The following is a 21,726-nucleotide window of genomic DNA, read 5'->3' on the forward strand; positions in this document are numbered from 1 at the left end:
CAAAATATGGTTAAAAAAAAAACACCGTTAAATGACTACACAAATATGCAGAAAAAAATTCCGATATAGTAATAAAATACAAAATATAACAGGAATACACATTTTTAACAAATATTTGTTTAAAAAAAATACAAAAATATTTGGCTGCTAGTATTCAAATATTTGAAAATCCAAAGTAGAAAATAACATATTTTTTGAAAAATACACAAATAATTGAAAATGTAAAATATTCGATGAGAATATAATAGAAAATATTCAGTACCCAAATGGAAATTACCAAAATATGAGGGAAAACTACAAAAATTGTACAAAATACACAAAAATCTATCAAATGACAAGACAAAAAAACAAAACAAAAAAAAAACAGACGAAATACACAAATATTCTGGAAAACAAAATTATGCATAATACACACTGGAGCCTAACTGACTAACCCTTTTTGACTAAAACATTCAAACCCCACCCCCATAAAAAAAAAACCTCAAAACAATTCCAATTTGATTACAAAAAGGACAATCAAGTAAATTGTTCTGGCTGTAATTAATCAATGTATTGCTTTTTTTATGAAAAATAACCAATTTTTTTTTTTTTTTTTGAGGAATTGCATTGTTTAAAGAAACTAAATAAACAATTGCATATGTAATCGTAGGTAACCAGTGCCAACACCCCGACCCCTGCGCGTCCAACCCGTGCGCTAACGAGGGCCGCTGCTCGGCCATCGAATCCCACTACGTCTGCGCCTGCACGCCTTTCTTCTCGGGCAAGACCTGCAAGCAGGATGTCAACGAGTGCGACGCCAGCCCGCCGCCGTGCAAGAACGCCGGCACCTGCATCAACGTGGTGGGTGGCTATCGCTGCCTCTGCCCGGCCGAGTATGCCGGCGAGCATTGCGAGAGCCGCTACCTGCCCTGCAGCCCGTCGCCGTGCCAAAATGGAGGAACCTGCGTCCAGAAGGGAGACACCGGCTATGAATGCTCCTGTGTGCCAGGTAAGAATGCCGCTCGATACCAGGGCTGCGCACGAATCGATGGCGACCGCATTGGAGATGTGACCTTGCCGTTGAATGCAAATGCGGATTTATACAACAACACTTGTGGTCTCAAACACATTAGCTCAGCAATTTAAGAGAATTTTGACATTATCAACACTCGCGTGATGCTGTCTTCAATGACTATTTATACATTGAATCTACCAAAAGAAATCAGAGAATTCCCTCCTTTCTGCCTCTTTTGATTGATTTTAAAATAAGCTGTAAAAAAAAAAAAAAAAGTTGGCTCACAAAATTCAGCTGTTTCTCCCAGTGGACTCTCAAACTGTATTGATGTCACATCTATACTGAAGCACTGCTGTCATCTATGGGTGGTTGTCCATCAATAAATGTGTAGCTAAATGAGACATTTCCTGTGAAACCGAATCAGATACACCTGACCCATCCACGTTGAATTTGATGAAACTAATTAGTAGACGCCTCAATGGCTGTGAACTAGTTAAAGTATCAAAATATATACGCTATTAACTCATGAATATGCACAGCTGTGAGCTGAAAAGTATTGCAAGTTATAAAGCATCATACACATCTTGGAGCATGACTGAAAAAAAACATGATGTGCAATGCTGTCATTTTGGCAAAAGGTGCCTAATTTCTCAGACAAAATCTCAGACATATTTTTATTTCAAACACTTAATTTTTTGTGCAAGAGAAAAAAAAATGAGGGCATTTCCAGTTATGCCTGTTGCTGTATTTTAAAAAGTGACAAATTATAAACAAAGTACCTTAATATTAGAGAATTATAAAACATGTTTGACAACTCCCTCCCCAAATAATAAAACTGGATAAAAATACATATTATAAAAAATAAGTAAGTCATAAACACCATTCAAAAGACACAAAAAATAGAATAGAATAGAATAGAATGACTTAATTCTTGTTGTATACAAAGTATACAATGAAATTGGGACTCATTTTAAATGTCAATCATTGAAAAAAATACAGAAAAAAAAAAACAAAAATTTAAGTCCAACATATAAGAAAAATATAAAATGATTAGAAAATCTTTCAAAAGTACAGTGGGCCCCCGGGTTACGAACTTAATCCGTTCAGCGGCTACGCTCGTATCTCGAATTGCTCGTATAGCGGGCAATCCAAACCCATGTTAATTCGTGAATACGTGCAACGCGCGCCGAAGCCTTAGGTAAAAACGACACGTATACATATATTAAAATTGAGTGACATAATCTGCTGTACACTTGCATTATATGATAAATACAATGAATAAATAGCTTTTACCTTTGAAACGACGAGACTTGAGCTGGGTGTAAGCAGAGGGGGGCAGAGGACTTGAGCTGGGTGTAAGCAGAGGGGGGCAGAGTCTAACGCTCAAAGTAAACACGGCGATAGATATGCTATTGGTCTTACAGTGTTACAGTAACTCTTTCAGTCAGGGTGCAAATCACGCAGATACTAAAACATCATCCTCTTATTTCTTTCTTTACCGCTGCTAGTAATTTTAGAAGCTATGTCTAACAGATAAAGTTTGCAAAGTCTTCACAACATTTCGTTTTTCACTAATTTTCTCTCCTTCCTTCCATCCTGTCCCATCAAGCTAGATAAAGGCGTTCGGCCAATAGCATATCGGCATTTCTGTGATTGACGTGTGACGCCGGCCAATAGCATCTCCGTGAGTGAGACCGGGTGACCTTAATCGACCAATAGCATATTCGCATCTCCGTGACTGACTGATAATTATTCACACTTTTTTTTTAAACGGTTGGAATGTATTGACAATTAATTTAAAAAAAACACACATTTAAACCAATGACAATTCTTTGTCCTGTAATCGGCACATTTAATTTCATGTCAGCTGTTTTTCCCTTTAGCTGTACAAACACTACACTTAAATGGTAATATATTTAGACACCGTGAGTGAGACAGTTAGTGTGACGTTGTAAGACCAATAGCGTTCACGTTACTGCCACAAGTATCTACTGATGATTGATGATGTCGCTACTGTTGATTTTATCGACGCAATTAAACGAGAGCATTTCTACATACTCAATGGCCGGCATGTCGAATTGCTCGTAAGGCGAGAGGTTTGTTCGTAAGCGGAGGACAAAAATATCCCTGATCCACGCTCGTAAGGCGAATTGTTCGTAAATCAGGGTGCTCGTAAGCCGGGGGCCGACTGTATTTGACAAAACTGACATAAATATTTGATTTAAAAATTATTTGTAACGTATCAACTTATAATGCAAACGGTATTACCAAGTAATAGTCTTATCAAATAACGCTTAAAGAGAGGATTCATGTACTTATCTTTCTTAAACAACGATTTGGGGATCTGCTTACTGAAATACTGACTCTTCGGTGATGTCATTTCCAGCTGTTGGCTTGCACGTGTGTGTTTTGCTGCGTTTCGGTGTGTGAACAGAGCCAAGCAGGAAGGCTTCTGAGCTTATCGGAAAGGAAATTGTCACAGGGACAACATCCTTTGAGCACAGTGCAGCCAGACTGCGGGGTACCAAGCCTTCTCGCCACCTTGCCGCCTCCAAACACACACACACACACACACACACATACCTTGGCTGGAATTTGACTTGTTTTGACTCTTGATGCTAAAGTCGGTTTCTTTTTATTCACTTGGCATTTAACCATCCTCTTAGGTTTTGTCTTTGGTACCATCTAAAATTCTAATTCGTTTCATAGAATTCAATTACACAACCGCTGGGTGCATTTAAATACATTTAAATTGTTTATGTTAACAACTTCATTTATAGTTAGCTTTATAGTCTTAATTCAGATCATTCCCTTAAATTCTCATGAGCTGTTGAGCGAATGCGGATGGATGGCAAAGCTGCGGCTAACCTCAGTCGAGCAGATGGAGGAAAGAAACAGTTGGCCACATTTAACTGCTCTTTGATTCCCATGGCGTTTCGAAGAATAACCAACAGCAGTCTGGAGCGTTCATTCATTTGAAGAGCGAAAAACAATATTTTGACGGTTGACAGGTTTTACGGGAAAGAACTGCAACCAGAATATCGACGACTGCCCAGGTCACGAGTGCCAGAACGGCGGCAAATGTGTTGATGGCGTCAATACCTACAACTGCCAGTGCCAGCCAGAGTTCACAGGTTAGTCTGTCTGTAGCTCAACTTTTGTGCTTAGCGGCCACTTTGAATTTTTTTTTTTTTTTTTTTTACTTAGATGAACCAGCTCATTCATAGAATATCAATAATGATTTTGTAAAATTATGTTAATCATAACTTATTCATGTATGAATTAAACAATTGTTAAATAGAATATTCACAGTATATGTAGAATGTCTAATTTGAAATTTGTATTTACTGGAAATTAATTAAAGGAATGTCATGTAGTAATGTATATTTAAGCAATTTTACAAAAAAATTGCCACAATTGATGCCACAAAATATCATTTTCCATTATGAAATAAGCCATGTTCATTTCAATCTGCATTATTTGCATTGCAGTGTAATTTGTTATTTATTTAATAAAGTTATTTAATAGTTATTTATTTAATAAAGTTATTTAAAAGTTATTTATTAGTTATTTAATAAAGTAAATGTAGACATGTAAAATGTATGTGAAATCTTTAGGAATATTCTTTGATTTTTATATAAAATACATTATATAACTTAATTCAACAGTTTTAGGAAAAAATTCAAAATTAATGCAACAAATAAAGAGTTGATTTTATTAATTCAATACTTCATGCCAATTTATTAAATTGTTATAAAATTCCTTTGACTATAATTGATCCAAATATTTAATAAATAGAATTTTGAATGGACTTGTTTATGCAAAATTATTATTTTGCTGATACTGTATTCTATATTTGATTATTTTCTCAAAAAAAAAATCATATGATAAATGAATAATTAAAAAATTAAATACATCTTGCCCTAACAATTTTCAGCCAAAATATCTAAATAATGCAGCAAATAAATTCTTTATTTAATTTTCATTTTGAAATTGTATATTTTTAAAGAAATGTATTAACCAGTTGTTTGAGCAACTTAAAAATGTATGGTACACATGTCAAACTGAGTTTAGCTACAAATTTATTTCTTGCGTGTTTTGTATACATTTAAAACAAGCGAATCAACATAAATCAAGCACGTTTGTTTCTTCCAACAGGTCAACTGTGCACGGAGGATGTGGACGAGTGCCAGCTGATGCCCAACGCCTGCCAAAACGGAGGCACGTGCCACAACACCTACGGCGGCTTCCAGTGCGTGTGCGTCAATGGCTGGACTGGCGACGACTGCGGCGAGAACATCGACGACTGCGCAAGTGCCGCCTGCTACCACGGCTCCACCTGCCACGACCGCGTGGCTTCCTTCGTCTGCGAGTGTCCCCACGGCCGCACAGGTTTGTCCTTCATACTCCCCCAAGGAACAATGAGTCTGCTATGTTATTCACATACTGTATGTCCTCCCCAAAAACGTCCATTTTTCTGCAGTTTTCTCTTGTAAAGTTAAACCAATAGTATAACAAGGCAATTCAACTTTCGTTATGTAGCACATTTCATACACAATGTAATTCAGCGTGCGTCACATCTTTAAAATACAAGATAATTGGAAGTAAGGATGTTCAATACCACTATTTTTCAGACCAATACCAGTTCAATATCCGATACCAATTACTGATAACACTATTACAGAAAACACAATGATACATAATTCTGACCTTTCTGTCTTTTTGACACACATATGTCAAATACCTGCATTGTAACACCCGCAGGAAGACTTACATGGTCCAATTTTTTTTTTCAACTTTAATTATTTGGGCCGACTGTAGTCTGTTCTCCATCTGTGATTGTACTTTGGATTGAGTTTGCACACATATTATGTTAAATATGTACATACTGTATTTTTAACTAAGCTGCATCTGGATAGCTTTTTCAACAAGTATGTGTTTGGCTGCAGGTCTGCTGTGCCAGCTAGATGATGCCTGCATCAGCAACCCTTGTCAGAAGGGCTCCAACTGTGACACCAACCCCGTCAGCGGGAATCACCTGTGCACCTGCCCTCCGGGCTACCTGGGGGCCTCCTGTGATCAAGATGTCGATGAGTGCTCACTGGGTAAAAAAAAAAAAAAAAAAACTAAACTCTGACACTATACTGTCACTCTCAATTAATTATATAGAAGCCTTCTTTATCAGAGGCACTGACCTACCTTTCCAACCTAAATTTGTTCTGTGAATTTGTTTCAATTTATTCCCCAAAGTGTATTCTGGACCTTCAGAATTTGTAATGCCGGTCACTGTAACTTCAAATATATTGTGATTAGCAAAAAAATCCTTGTTTCATTGTCACCCTCCTGAGGTTTATTATGATCTACACATGCCACAAGATGGCAACAAAGTACTAGTTTTCCTTGAGACAGGGTTACGTCCTGACCAAATGAAATGTTTCCCCTTTATTAAACCCCCTGGCAACAAAATGCCACAAGATACATTAGGTCTTGATGACTTTGAATCTACACAGACATAAAGAAATAAAAACTTTATGTTACAATTTTAATGTATCACCCTAAACACCCCCAAAGTGTTATTTTCCTTTATTGATGCTCTCTCAGCACCGGCTACTTCCTAGCAAATAAAAATACTTTGTGAGACGCTAGATAATATTACCAGGCCCTCATACCACTTCTAAACCGCCCTCGTACCACCCGTGCAAGAGTAAATACACTCTCATTTTATCCGAGGAGATATTCATTTTATTACTTTCGTTTTCATTCCAAAGTTAGGGGGGAAAGATTTTTCGGCCAAGATAAGTCGGCCAAGTAAACGGCAGCTTACTAGTATTAAATCGTTAATGTGCCACAGGTAAGAGTTCATTATTTTAGTTTAACTGTGGAAGGTTTAAAATCTCATGATACGGGCCCTTTAAGTAAAAAAAAAATGATTTGGACAATTATTATAAAATTATAAAATTTGCTGTTTTCTCCAGGTCCTAACCCGTGCGAGCACGCCGGAAAGTGCATCAATACTAAGGGCTCGTTCCAGTGCAAGTGCCAACAGGGCTATGTTGGGCCACGTTGCGAGTTGGATATCAATGAGTGCATGTCCAACCCCTGCAAGAATGAGGCCACCTGCCTGGACCAAATCGGAGACTTCCACTGCATCTGCATGCCAGGTTTGTGTCTTTTATGATGGCCTTTGTCAAAGTTAAATGTGGTTCATTTAAAGTGGCGTGAATTTGGAGATTAATTTTTTTTTTTTTAAGCGTTATGAAAAAGTGACTCAGTTAACTCAGTTCTAATAACTTCTTGGGGCAGCTTAACTCCGCTACAAATTTAGTGGCGAGTAACCGAGACAAAGATACTTAAATCAGTTGCTCGGTGGCTCATTGGAAAAATAAAAAAAATACCCCATTAGTTGTACTTCTTTGTCTTACCAGCTTAGAACTAAACATCATGCTCAAATGACCACCGCAGGGCCTCACAAACACTGCTGGATTACGGTACTGATGACCAGAACCAAAGTGAGAGGTTTTGAGAACATTTTCTATGAGGAGAAATGTAGATCACAGTGTGTCAGATTTTGTAGTTTTGTTGCATTTTACAGGAAAGGGGTTGTAGTCAAGAGCGGAAAAAGCTATTGCAACAGTTTTGAAACAAAATATTTCTTTTTTTTTTAATGATTTTACATTAATTCCAAGTTTGTACTCAACTATCTGTTGCACGCTTTGTAAAAAAATTGTAAAAGAAAAATATGATTAATTATTAAAAACATCGCAATTATTTGGAAAAAATACCGTAATCGCTTGACAGAAAGAGAAAAAAGTATCATATACATTGTAAGCAATTAACGGATTTGAACAGATTTGAACAGAATTATCAATGTATCACTAAATATCACTGTAAATAGAGGTTTTACTGAGATAAAGACAAATAGAGCAAGGTTATTTATGTTTATTTTCTAACATGGAATATTCAGATTAAACATTTTAGGCATTTATTTAATACTAAATAAATACAAATACAGAAATACAGAAAAGCTTACAAAGTAACAAAACTTGGCCAAGCCATCTGACAATGTCATGTCCCAATACTTTTGCTCATTATTGTATCCCTGACTAATGAGCCAAGCTAATGATTTGGGCTTGTTTGTTGGCAAGTGTACAGTTGAACGCCCTGGCATGGTGTAGTGAAGAAGCTTCCCAGAATGTGACCCCCTCTCTATCCGTCTAACTAACGACCCCCCCCCCCCACCCCACCCCTCCTCTGCTAATTGGCCAGGCTACGAGGGGGAGTTCTGCGAGATCGATACGGACGAGTGCGCCCACAGCCCCTGCGTGAACGGCGGCAAGTGTATCGACAAGATCAACGCCTTCCACTGCCAGTGCCTCACAGGTGAGACCGGCGAGGTGAAGCAGGTTGGAGTGGGGGGGAGGGGGAGGGATGCAAATAGGGTGGGCGCGCCGTGCCAGGGAGCGCAGAGGTCGATCCCTAGCTCGCTCTCTTTTCCTTCCTTCTCAAAGACAAACACACAGGCGTCGACAAACAGCTCTGTGGACGCGCATTAATCCCAAGCCCTCAGGCAGGCTTACGCTGGCCCTGCTAGCTTCAACCAAAGCACCAATGCAGGAGAAGAAGGAGAAAAATCTATGGGGGAAAGCCTTGGCAAAGTTTCAACTTTCTATTCAAGTTCCCCCCCCCCCCTTTGATCCTTTAACTAAGTTAGGGCTGACTGAGTGTGTCATTGTGTCAGAAGCGTCATTCCATTGCTGGGGCCTTATTTAGGGTGGACAGATTTATAGCTGATTAACACATAACTTTAGGCTTCTGTTTGAAAGATAATAAAATGCCAATAGAATTTTTTAAGAGCTTCTGAACTTTATCTGGGGTTAACCAGAGGCGCTTCTATAAAGAGACTGTTGTGTGCTGAAACTAATTTGGTGATCTGAACACAACTATATCCCCAGTTGTAGTCTTTCTTTCAAATGCTGGTTACAGTTTTGAAGTCCCGCTATTTCTCTTTTTTTCTTCTTTTGAACAACTGCAGCTAGGATATGCTGTAATACCACTGTTGACCACTAGATGGTTGCGTGTTTTCATTTGAGACATAAAAGTACGTCTTTGGGATTGAGTTTAATGGCTATTTTTCTCTTAACTACTAGATATTAGATGCCCTTTTGGCCTCTAGATGGTCACAGTCTTATTTGCTTTGAGCCATTGGAATGTTAAAAGAAGCAGAGTGAAACAGAAAGTAATTCAGGGTAACCAAGTTTTAGTTGGAAAATTAGTTTTCGGCTGTAAACGAGTAGGTGAATTCCAGTTAATTCTATAATGTACGTCTTTTTGGCATAATTACAGTATTGATACACTGTTTATACTTGGGAGATGATACATTTGTTAGTTTAGAAAAAAAATGGGATTTGTTTGATGTAAATGCAAAACCGAATTGGTACACTGTTTGGACAGTGGTATTTATGCTGTTTTAATAATTTCATGTTGATTCATTTGTTTTTAAAGAACTTAAAAAATTAAGTGTCCCAATGAAACGCCAATAATAGAAGAGGTTTACTGTATTTTTGAAAAAAATACTGAAGGATTTTAATTCATGTTATTGTCTTTTGTTCTAAAAAAAAAGTTCAATGTCACAGCCACATCAGAACATTTAATTTGCGTCAAGCTAAGGTAAGGAGGAGTTATTGTTTTAGTTTGTTTGCTTTATTGGCTCGCTGATCCTCTTATTATATAAGTTTGCTCATAATTTATTACTGCAGTTTTAGAAGCTCTACTCAAGAGTATAACTCTTGGGACCATTTCATGTTTTGTTCAGTTAAGGAATGCAGCTACTGAATTTAAAATAGAGCCCACAAAAGAAAAAAGGAGGGATTGGAAGCTTCTTCAAACTCGCCAAACACGATCATTGAGGTGGAAATGATATATCTTTTTTTTTTTTTTTTTACCCCTTTTACTTTATTCTTTTATTTTTCGTCAAGGATCAGAGGAAACCTGGGTGGGGGAGAAGCAGGATTTCTCCAGTTGGAAGAAAAAAGAAAGAAAGCGTTAGATGTGATAAAGCGCCAACACACAGAGGCTTAGTGCCAGTGTTACGTGAGGAAGTGGTGGCAGTGAAAGTCTTTTGGCGGGAGGATGCACGGACCGTTATTACAGAAGCAGGAAGGGAGGCGTAAAGAAGGGGGGCTCGGGATTCTCAACCGCCGTGCTTGAAATGTAAATTCCCACTCAGGCCCGAGACGAGAGTCCCCTCTTTTCATTTCTGTACAGGCCATAGCCATGGAAACCCCGCTGAGAGCCATTGAAATGTTTCACTCCTAGATTCTGCGTGGCTTTCCTAATGCACGCTCATTCTTCTGTTTACATCCTGAGTATTCTCAATATAAATAGAACATTCACCAAGGACATGGGCCGCGTTCATAATCATTTATTCCTTACTTCCTAATCACCATACAGAACTTCCCTCCTTCCCGCCTCCTGCTGTTTCATGGTTGTTGTTTTTTCGTACAGTTTGTAGCTTCATTTTGTTTTGTCACTCTTTAGTTTGGGACGTAATTCCCATTTCGAACACTAGATGTTGGCTTTGTACATTTGGAAGAAGGAAATTGGCACAGGACCGCAGCTGGCTGGCAACCAGTTCAGGGTGTCCCCCGCGTACTGCTCAAAGTCAGCTGGGATAGGCACCAGCAAGCCCGCGACCCTGGTGAGAATAAGCGGCTATAGAAAATCGATGGAAGATTGGCACTCTAGGTGTTTTCGCTTAACCTAGTTTTGTGATGATTATTGAATGTCAAATCCTCTTCAATCCCGCTTTTTGCACCTACAGAACGCAACAGATGTGGTTTCATTTTCTAATGTACAGTATTTCTCAGAGTACAAGTCGACCTTGCTTATAAGTCGACCTCCCTTTTTTACTGTAATTTGGGTGAATTTTACAAAAATGTGATAACTCCACGCCTGAGTTTAGTGGTTACATAGATCATTTAAGCAAGTGACCAAGTTGTGAGATCAGAGCTTGCAAGGTTGCCCTTTGCTTGGTCTCCTCCACCTTCTGCTGCTGCATTCGCATTTCTTTTCTTCAACAGCTTATTTAAGCACACGTCCAAGTGCTGAAGGAGACATCAAGCCTTTTCCTTTACATTATGCGTCTAAGTGTGCCAAAAAAACTATCCTCGGAGCCTCGTTGTTGACAACTAAAAGGCAATTAGTTGGCATTTGATGAAAGTGCATTTTTGCAATGTTCATGTGCAAACACTGTAAAAGGATGCACAATTTATCAAATTAGGGGTACAGTATATTTAATCATGTCAAACCTCGCGGATGACATAATACTTATTTCGCATTCGAATTAATGTTATTGAAACAAAGATATGTAGAGAAAATTGGTTGATCTAGAGTTATGTGGTGATAAGTCATCCCCCATATGTTGAAAAAGGTGAAAAAAAAATGAAAGTTTTACTCTGAGAAATACAGTTCATATTTGGGCATGATTGAGATGAAAAATGTGAAATAATTTTGTTAGTTCGGAAACAGCGGCATTTGTTTACTTTAAACGCATAAAGGCATTGTATTGTTAGGAATTGTTCGTTATCTGTTGCACATGCTCTCTCCTGTCTTTTAAATTTGTTCAGATTTTTTTTAAAGATCTTAAAATAAAAATAATTGCCTTACATGTTATAAAAACAACATGCCTAAGGAGCATTTAAATCGCCTCTTTTTACATCATGGATTTCACCTATTGCGGGAGTGATCTGGAACGTACACCCCACCATGGAGGGAGGAATACGGTTTCGTTTTGTTTTTTAACTTCTCATTCAATATCGTGTTTAAACTAGTGGAGTCACAGAGAGCAAATTATTGCAATTTCTTTTCTACTCAGTTCCCAGTTTTATACAAGTATATTATTTCTAACATTCTCTTTTAATATGTTTTTACTGTATAAAATACAGTGCTATTTGTCTGTATTAAAAAGCCGTAACAAAAATGTACTCATATGATGAAAAAAAGAGACAAAAAAGAGATGAAAGGGAATCGTCTAGAGCAAATAAAGAGAGTGCCTGCTGGTGAATTTTGAATCGCGAGGAGCTTGAATAGTGGGAGGTTAAGGGTCAAGCTGGCTCTTAGAAAGACTGAGGGGAGGAGTGGGTTTGAGTCATTGTGCTAGAAAAGTTAGAGGAGTAGATAGGGCCCCCATTGTGTATCGGCTTTCTTGGTCAGGGCCAACTTACGCTAGTCCTCGCTGAAGTTGCCCTTTTTTTTTCATATCTGCGACATAGTGAAGTGAAAGGTAAAATAGAGACCCCATGGTGTTAAGTGTTGTTAATCAACAAGCAGAGTTCAAATTTGGGGCCAATCTGTTTGCTTTTAGTGAGAAAAAATCAGGGGTGTGAACATTTGGGTCCATTGGCCATATTTGACTTTTGAAATGGATGAAACATATAGTTAAAATGTAATATTTAAAATAATGTATTTTATATAATAATAAGTCTTGTTAGTTATAATTGCTTATGCTATTTAAAGACAAATTAATGATAACCTAAATAATGCATGATATTATGAAATGTTATTGAAATTGTACCTATTAAAGTTAATTGCTAATCTATTTTTAAGCATTTGTATGAAATTGTTTTTTTTTGCTCATGTTTTTCTTTTACTTACCGTACGTGACCCACGGGCCATATTTTGCCACCCCTGTTCTCCACACTAACATTCTTTCACTCCCTTGCACCTTCTCCCCCCTCCCCCCAGGCTTTACTGGGCATCTTTGCCAGATTGACGTCGACGAGTGCTCCAGCACACCGTGCAAAAATGGCGGCAAGTGCACAGATGGACCGAACATGTACACTTGCGAGTGCACAGAGGGTATACTATCTATCTATCTATCTATCTATCTATCTATCTATCTATCTATCTATCTATCTATCTATCTATCTATCTATCTATCTATCTATCTATCTATCTATCTATCTATCTATCTATCTATCTATCTATCTATCTATCTATCTATCTATCTATCTATCTATCTATCTATCTGTCTGTCTGTCTGTCTGTCTGTCTGTCTGTCTGTCTGTCTGTCTGTCTGTCTCTTTGTTTTCTATTTTTATCATAGGATGAATTGAACTCAAGGTACCGCTGTTATTAAATCTGTCCTTCTGGTCAGGCTACACCGGGCGGCACTGCGAGACAGATGTGGACGAGTGCCATTCGGACCCGTGCCACTATGGCTCCTGCGTGGATGGCCTGGCCTCCTTCAGTTGCCTTTGCCACCCGGGTTACACGGGCCGACTGTGCGAGACAAACATCAACGAGTGTCTCAGCCAGCCGTGTAGGAACAGCGGTGTCTGCCAAGACCGGGAAAACACATACATCTGCAACTGCCCTACGGGCACCACTGGTAGGAACATCTATGAAGTTTGTTTTCTTTTCTTTTGGATGACTGGATGTGTTTGGTTTTTTTTTCTGTCAGGAATCAACTGTGAAATCAACATTGATGACTGCAAGAGCAACCCGTGTGACTACGGGACGTGCATTGACAAGATCAATGGCTATGAGTGTGCCTGCAAGCTCGGATATACTGGTGAGAAACTTATGCATTTAAACTAGGCGTAAAGTATTATATTAGCACAGCACATCTACCCAACATTTATAAGGTTGGTTTTAATGTATAGAAAAATGTTCTCCTGAAATAGGAGTCAGTTCATGAACTTAAAACTTATCAACATATACATGTCCTTTACATCCTGCCGATGCCTACTAAACAGCAATTACTGGTGCTGGTCTACTCCTGTCTACACTCACACTCATTCTTTTTTCTGTTTTAGTGCTTACACTTAAAAATAACACCATGTCTGTGGTTCTACAGTTACCCTGCAATTGAAACACAACACAGTAGTATAGGTGTAACACGAAAACAAAGCCAGCTAAGGGGGTGCAACCATAGGCTATAATACGCCATCATATTTACTATCCCACATTAAAGGAATGCAGGGGACAAGAGTGTAATTCACAATCATGTCCACGAAGTGCCCACCTCTGTAAAGTCTCAAAACAACTTTATCCTCAGCCATTTGAGTGTAATTTAGGATGTGAGCCAAAATCCTTCCTGCCGATCGGCTGTCTGGTGGTCTTCATAGGTAGAAAAGCCAAATGCTGGGCATTCTAGTGTTAGTTGGCAAAACTCTACCTAATCATTTCTGTTCTGAAAATCCCTAAGATCGATTGATATAATCGGCCAGCTGAATAATCAGCTAGGCCCTATTTGTCACATTTCAATTCATTTCCTGGTTGTCTTAATAACATGTTTTGTCAAAATGAGCAGCTATTTGAGAAAATATGATAGTTATTTGTCAGATTAAGCTCCCACATTGTTGATAGAATGCCAAAAGCCTCTATACAATCTGAGACCGTTCCAAAGAGCTGATTTCAGAAGGGCTCTTTGAGTCTCAGGTGACCAGTTGGCAAAACCTGCTGCAGTTTTTGGGGAAGTTGAGCTATGGCGGGAGGAGGCCGACAGTTGGCGGGCGAGCCAGCACGCTCCTTCGAGGATGGGCTGGTATCGATTTCCCGCTCCACCCTGTCCCCAGCCTGCCGCTGTTCAGACATGCAAGCTGCCCTCCCACACAAAGACGATGCACACAAACACACACACCGTTGTGCGCAGTGTCACCGGGGATTTGTGCAGAAGAAAAGATTCAGTGAAAGATTCCTGAAAGTTGAGCTTTTAAAAGCTCGGAAAGCCCGTCCTGGAATTAAAGCCAAATGGCCTTCTTTTGTGTGGTGAATGGTGGCGACGCTTCAACTCGCCGACTAAAGGAGCCGAAACTGCAAACAGGCACCTAAATGGGCATAAAAAAAAAAGTTTTATTATTTATTTATTTATTTTATTCCACAAAATCAAATGTCAGATTTCCTTCCTTTCTATTAAAATCAGTTTTACCCAATGATTTTTTTCTGATTTCACCTAATACCACTCAAACATTCCTGTAGTACTATGTATCAACGTTCACCATAGTAATATTTTTTTCTTAAACAAAAATGAAAAATATGTTGACACAAAAAGCACACCGTCCTTTCTCTCTTCAAGGCGCCATGTGTAACATCAACATAGATGAGTGCGCAATCAACCCGTGCCACAACGGTGGCACTTGTATTGATGGCATCAACCACTTTACCTGCGTGTGTCCTGAGGGCTACCACGACGACACCTGCTTTTCTCAGGTCAACGAGTGTCTCAGCAACCCCTGTGTCCACGGGCACTGCGAAGACAAAGTCAATGGGTGAGGCCCCAGAAAGACAGCATACTGATATACTGTTAATATGGATTGCGCAAGACACAAAACGAGACAGGCCACGAAAACGAGACAAGATTAGATTTTTGCAAAATTTGTAATATAAAATAATGGCTAATGTTTTTTTATTTTTTTTTTTACCAAGAAAACAGCAGGAAAAGTAACAATTCTAACATGCAAATATAAACAAACTGGAGAGTCACTTTTCTTACGGGCTAATTTTTCAGCTTTTTCTTCAATTGGAGAACCAAAATATCACAAGTGATTTGAAAGTAATCGGAACATCCTGTAATTCTCTTTTAGGGCTGCAGATATTGCTATTAATTGCTCTTCTTTTTTTTTTTTGGTTAGAAAAAAACTAATATAAAAACAAAAGACCAAATAACACATTTATTTCAACTTATTTATATATGACCAACTTTTATATTTTTTTTGATTATCATTATTTTTTTAATGTTAACTGAAAATTTAGACAGCCATACATTTTGTCAGACGAAGTGATATCAGAACCACACAACACACAGCCTGAGTCAGCCTGGTTTGTCAAAAAGTGATCAGTAAGAATGGGAACCCTGTCAGGATGTCAGCAATAAAGTGTGCAAAAGTCATTTATGTCAATTTAACTGCCTCTGAAAAGTAATCAGACTGATCTCGGGGTTACTCTAGGGCTGCTAGCCTGTGGCCAATTTACGATTACCCACTGATAAATGCTGGCGACAGGATCCATTCATCCAATTTTATCTCAACTGCCTATCTTCACAAAGGTCACGTACATTCAAAAGTCAAAATAAGTAATTTGTTTCGTACCAATTGGCAATTGAAAGTGATTAAAAAGAAAAGATTTAGCCGTTTAAATCGGAAGTTACGATGCACTCCAGGAGAACAGTTGGTGCACTGGAAAGAGTGAAGTTAATTGTCGGATGTTTTGGGCAAAACTTAAGGAATGAAATCATCCCAAGTTGATTGACTCCATGCGTTGTTTGGTAGGCTTAGGTTAATTTTGAAGCATCGCCTGGCCTTCTCACCACATTTGGTGCCATGTTTTACTGTCATGCACAAACAACAATGGAAAAAACTGTAGTATCACTTCTGTATAGTAAATATCCATTATTAAGTAGAGATTTCACTCACAAAGCTTTCTTGCATTCTAGCTATAGATGCTTGTGCGACTCTGGCTGGAGCGGCAAAAACTGTGACATCAATAACAACGAGTGTGAGTCCAACCCGTGCATGAACGGCGGCACATGCAAGGACATGACCAGTGGCTATGTGTGCACCTGCCGTCTGGGTTTTACTGGTCAGTGTGCCATTCTCTCTACTCTTTTTCATCCATCCATCCATTTTTTAGAGCCGCTTATCCTCACAAGGGTTGCAGGTCTACACTTTTTAATGGAGTTAAAGCGGTTCTAAAGTGTCTTTTTTGCTAAAGTGCACATACCATTTCTATATGCACGTAATGCCTTTAAATTAAGACATTTGGAAGTATACTAAGGCACTGAGCATAATCAGCATGCTACAACAGAGACTGGGAGAGTCACAGATGGGCATAAATTGTAATAAATAGTTTCTTTTTTATGTCTCTTGTCAATTTTGCCATTCAGCTCATTGTTAAAGAACAGTAAGCTGGGTAAAAAGTACTGAGTCATAAAATACAAAAATAATATATATATATATTTTTTATTAAGCCCTAAAAATAGTGAGAAAATGGAACCCAATCCTGAATAAGCATTTTTCACAAAAAATGTAGCTTGGTTTCCAAATCCTTGCCAAAAAAAATGGAGCTGGATGATAGATAATACATATGTATGTCTGTGAATATTATTTGTTTTTATTTATTTATTTTTATTTATTTAATATATGTTTATTACATCTGTTGCTGGACCATTGCTTCAATCACTGCCACATTGTAATGTTAGCCTGTCTCGCAGCTCCCATTTTGTGTTAGCATCAAGACAGCAGACATTAAGGCAAAGTTGAGTTATTCGTAAATATGGACCCTGTCATTCTTTATGTTCTTTATTTAGTTATGTCATCGCAAAAACATTTAAGATCAAGCTAGCAGACTTTAAGGCAAAGTTGAGTTGTTTGAAATATGCCACATGACATTCTCTTTTTTTATGTTAAGTAAAGTCCTCGCAAAAAAAAAAAAAAAAATAGGACTAGGTAGCTAAGTTATTATTAAAAAAGTCAACTTTCTTCATCTTTGTGTTTTGCAACCACAGGACCAAACTGTCAAACCAACATCAATGAATGTGGCTCCAACCCCTGCCTCAACCAGGGGACGTGCATTGACGATGTGGCGGGCTACAAGTGCAACTGCGCCCTGCCTTACACGGGTATGAAAGTATTATTCGCCGAACTGGCATTCCTCTGCACTTTCCCACTGCTTGTCTTCTTTGTATTATTGGCCAATAGGGAAGGAAAAATATGCCACATATTGTACGAGCTTTCCAGTACAAGTTCACCCAGCAAGACTTTCCTTTCCAGCTCCTCTGGCCTCCCCTGATACAAGCATCCCCGCAAAATATTTTTTATGTCATATCTTATTTCAATTTGAGTTGGAAAAATCCACACAGAACCAAAAAGCTCTGGTTTTTTCGGGTGGGAACTGGGTGCTCCACACATTTCCTGTTTGCCTGCTTTCCCGTCTCACAGCAGCAGCGAATGTGCTCACAATGGCCGGAAGCCGTAGCCCCGCTTCCTGTCGGAGACAGGCCTTGTGGAAACAGATAGGGAAACGTCTCCTTTGGGCCTCTTAATAGTGACGGAACCTGGAGAAAATCCTGCGATAGCACTGATTGAAAGATGGTCTTCTTTTAACACGTTATCTGCTGAGTTCATGACTCTTTAACGATGTCACACAGTACAGCTCAAAGCTTGACATGAACTTTTTTGCTCACCTCCTAATTATGGATAGTAGGATTCCAGTCAGCACATTCTCATATATATATATATATATATATATATATATATATATATATATATATATATATATATATATATATATATTAGTATAAACTCACAGATTTGTTTGCATTTCTGTAGTAATGCTTTCATTCCTATTTTTATTTTTGTGTGTAACAGGAGAAAACTGTGAAAGCGTAATGGCCCCCTGTAGTGGCAAACCCTGCAAACACGGAGGAGTGTGTCAGGAGTCGGAGGACTATCTAAGCTTCTCTTGCGTTTGCCCAGAAGGCTGGCAAGGTAAACACTGATTTTAGCGAAACCTTTTCATCTACTTTCAAAGGGGAAGTCAAGTCGAAAAATGTGTTTCCAGTAATATGTTCTATGCAGCACCACTCGTTTGATCGCAGTTCTGAAATTATTATTCTGTTTGTGGAATGTTGCTTGCAAAAATTATATGACCAAACTCAGAAAACAGGTGAGCCTTGTGAGGTCGTTACATGACCTCTGAGCAACTGTGATGTCATCTTTAGTCAACAGCAAGTGGGAAAATGGTCACCACAGGAGATGGCTAAAAATGTATGGATAAGAATACCATGTGAAGACTGGTGAAGGAGTGTCGAGTTATTATTGGAAGGAAATTTGCTTTTGTACATCATTTGAAATAAAACCTTATTCTCAAAACCTTTTGTTGGCAAGGCAGCATGATAAAACTTCGTCTCACAACCTTTATGTCAGGTCGTGTCATAGTTTCGTAGTTTTTTACCGTCATCTTTCATGTTTTGTTTTGTTTTTCAGGGCAAACGTGCGAAGTGGACATAAAGGAGTGTGTAAAAAATCCCTGCCTCAATGGAGCCACCTGCCAAAACACCATGGGAAGTTACCTCTGCGACTGCAAACCTGGCTTCATCGGACGCAATTGTGAAACAGATATTGATGACTGCAAGCCCAGTAAGACTTTCAAGCTTTACGGTGAACCCTCATTGTAGTGAGCCCATGAATTTAAAACTATCTAATATTCCCGTTAAAAATGCTGATTTTAGATTGATTTGGTCATGTTTACAAATCTGCAGATAGGTCAACTGCAGTGTGGCAGTGGATGACTGCTTATTTTCTAATGACTCCTGAGATAAATCACAAGCATATTGTGGTCCTTTCCCTCATTCTTAGACCCATGCAGCAATGGGGGTCTGTGTCAAGATAAGGCCAACGGCTTCCTGTGTACATGCCAGCCAGGCTTCCAGGGCCCGGCATGCGACGAGGACATCAACGAGTGCGAGAGCAACCCATGCAAGAACGGCGCCAACTGCACCGACTGTGTCAACAGCTACACCTGCACCTGCCCGCTCGGTTTCAGCGGCATACACTGTGAAAACAACACGCCTGACTGCACTGAGAGGTATGTGGGGATGAGATTTATTTGTGCACTGCTGCCCTCCTTGGTGAATGTTTGAAGTACAACTACTTGGTTTCTTGGTTACTCCACTTATTTCAGAGGCTGTACTTTTACTTTTTCACTCTACTGCACTTTTTTTTTAATTTAAATTTTTTCACCTCAAATGTTTGCACTTGCATTTACAACATAACAGACTGTGAGTACTTGGCCACCTTTTATTTTGAACCTGTATGTTTTTACTCTCAGCTCCTGTTTCAACGGTGGCACGTGCGTGGACGGCATCAACGCCTTCACTTGCCTGTGCCCCTCCGGTTTCACCGGCAGCTACTGTCAGCACGACATCAACGAGTGCGACTCCAGACCCTGTCTGCACGGTGGCACCTGCCAGGACAGCTATGGCGCTTACAAGTGCGTGTGCCCGCACGGCTACACGGGGCTCAACTGTCAGGTAGGAAATAGCCCTGAAATAATAATAATTTGTGATAACAATTGGTGAGGCAATACTGAGATTGCACTATGTACAGATTGTAAGTCAAATTAAAGATATTGTATGTGGAGCATCTGAATAATAAGGTGATGCGGCATTATTGTTATGAGTAATATTAAAGCTTAAGGACCTCATTGTCTCCTGAATGTCATTTGTATCTGCCTTTAGTGTCATCATTTTAAAATGTTTAACTACTATTTCCTTTGTTTTTTTTTTTAGAATTTAGTGCGCTGGTGTAGCTCGTCACCCTGTAAGAACGGGGGTATCTGCTGGCAAAGGGGCACTGCCTACAGCTGTGAGTGCCAGACAGGCTGGGCCGGCGTCTACTGCGACATACCTAGTGTCTCTTGTGAGGTTGCAGCCAAACAGAGAGGTAAGAAAAAGAAGACAAATTATAAGAACTTTATTTTCAATAAAGTGTTTTCAAATAGTGAGATGACTCAAATACATCAAACTTTTTCATTTCACAAAAAGGGTCTGTAAGCTAACAATTTAGCTAATTTACTTAATATATCTTTGCAGCTACAGTAACTGGGTGAATGTTTTCCATTTTCAAGTGATGGGGAGATTATTATAAACAGTGGAATTGTTTCTGAAAGATTTCAGAATTGACTATTACCTGGATTTTCGTATATTTTACACACCTTTGGGTAAGCCAGACAATTTTATAGCAATTAAGTACAACTGCAAACTACAGCCTGGGCGGTTGTGTTGGCTCAACATGGCCTGTCATGGAAACAAATGTGCTCTAGGTGGAGTGATGAGCTGTGGCAAATTTGCACAATATTGGACCTTCAAAGAAACAAAAAATTAATGTCGAAAAAATGTGATGTAATCGTTGATCATGCTGTTTTTTGACACATTACATACATTTAATTTAGAAATCTGGAAAAGCTGTAAAATGTTCCAGGTCTGGTCTTTCCTCAGGACTAGTTTTTCCAGATCTGCTTTGCCTTTAATGTTCTATATAAATATAGATGATGGACTTTGGCTTCTCAATTTACGTGTCCCATCTGCTTCTAGGTCAAAATGTTACTCTTCATGTGACAAAGTGTCTTACTATGTCCATTTTCTAAAGGAGTGGACGTCGCCAACCTGTGCCGTAACTCAGGCCAGTGTCTGGATGCTGGGAACGTTCACCGCTGCCACTGCCAGGCGGGCTATACCGGAAGCTACTGTGAGGAGCAAGTGGATGAATGCACACCCAACCCCTGTCTAAATGGAGCCACTTGTTTGGACTTTCTCGGAGGATACACTTGCAAGGTAAGAAATCGGATTTGTTCAATAAGAGACTTTTTTATTCAAGACATCATACACAGGAAGCTATAAATATCCTAACAAACAAAAAAAAGTGTATCGTTTACAAATAGAAGGACAGAAACAAAGCTTATGAATTAAAGCCACCCCTTTAAATTTTAGTAGTTGAATAAATATACAGTAAAGTTTGCACTGAGTTTATTGTGTGAAGGTGGATGCCTTCACACATTTTTTCCTCTTTTTTTATTCCGCCCGTTTTTTGACGCGTTGCAACTCATTCCCAGTTCATCCGATTCACCCCGTTCCAATTTCATATTATTCAAACTAATATTGCGACGACTGCTTCCATTTTTCTCATTCCAAATTTTGGGTGATTTTACATTTCATATTTACAGCTTTCACATTT

General features: G+C 38.9%; 1 protein-coding gene across 1 annotated transcript in view; it reads left to right on the forward strand.

Annotated features, from left to right (window-relative positions):
* The window catches only part of LOC148429329 (neurogenic locus notch homolog protein 1-like), a 51,654-nt gene that overhangs the window by 15,068 nt on the left and 14,860 nt on the right, over positions 1–21,726 (forward strand). The window contains exons 4-21 of the mRNA XM_088416461.1: positions 650–988; positions 4,006–4,128; positions 5,153–5,386; positions 5,944–6,099; positions 6,970–7,155; positions 8,261–8,374; positions 12,737–12,850; positions 13,149–13,382; positions 13,455–13,565; positions 15,072–15,264; positions 16,428–16,573; positions 17,499–17,612; positions 18,361–18,480; positions 18,979–19,131; positions 19,351–19,579; positions 19,823–20,024; positions 20,283–20,436; positions 21,142–21,326. Of these exons, the coding sequence (XP_088272587.1) occupies positions 650–988; positions 4,006–4,128; positions 5,153–5,386; positions 5,944–6,099; positions 6,970–7,155; positions 8,261–8,374; positions 12,737–12,850; positions 13,149–13,382; positions 13,455–13,565; positions 15,072–15,264; positions 16,428–16,573; positions 17,499–17,612; positions 18,361–18,480; positions 18,979–19,131; positions 19,351–19,579; positions 19,823–20,024; positions 20,283–20,436; positions 21,142–21,326 (3,107 nt within the window). The remainder of the gene's footprint in view (positions 1–649; positions 989–4,005; positions 4,129–5,152; positions 5,387–5,943; positions 6,100–6,969; positions 7,156–8,260; positions 8,375–12,736; positions 12,851–13,148; positions 13,383–13,454; positions 13,566–15,071; positions 15,265–16,427; positions 16,574–17,498; positions 17,613–18,360; positions 18,481–18,978; positions 19,132–19,350; positions 19,580–19,822; positions 20,025–20,282; positions 20,437–21,141; positions 21,327–21,726) is intronic.

The sequence above is a fragment of the Hippichthys cyanospilos genome, chromosome 1, assembly GCF_059441005.1.
Source record: "Hippichthys cyanospilos isolate Australia breed blue-spotted pipefish chromosome 1, RoL_Hcya_1.0, whole genome shotgun sequence".
In the NCBI taxonomy this organism is placed as follows: Eukaryota; Metazoa; Chordata; class Actinopteri; order Syngnathiformes; family Syngnathidae; genus Hippichthys; species Hippichthys cyanospilos.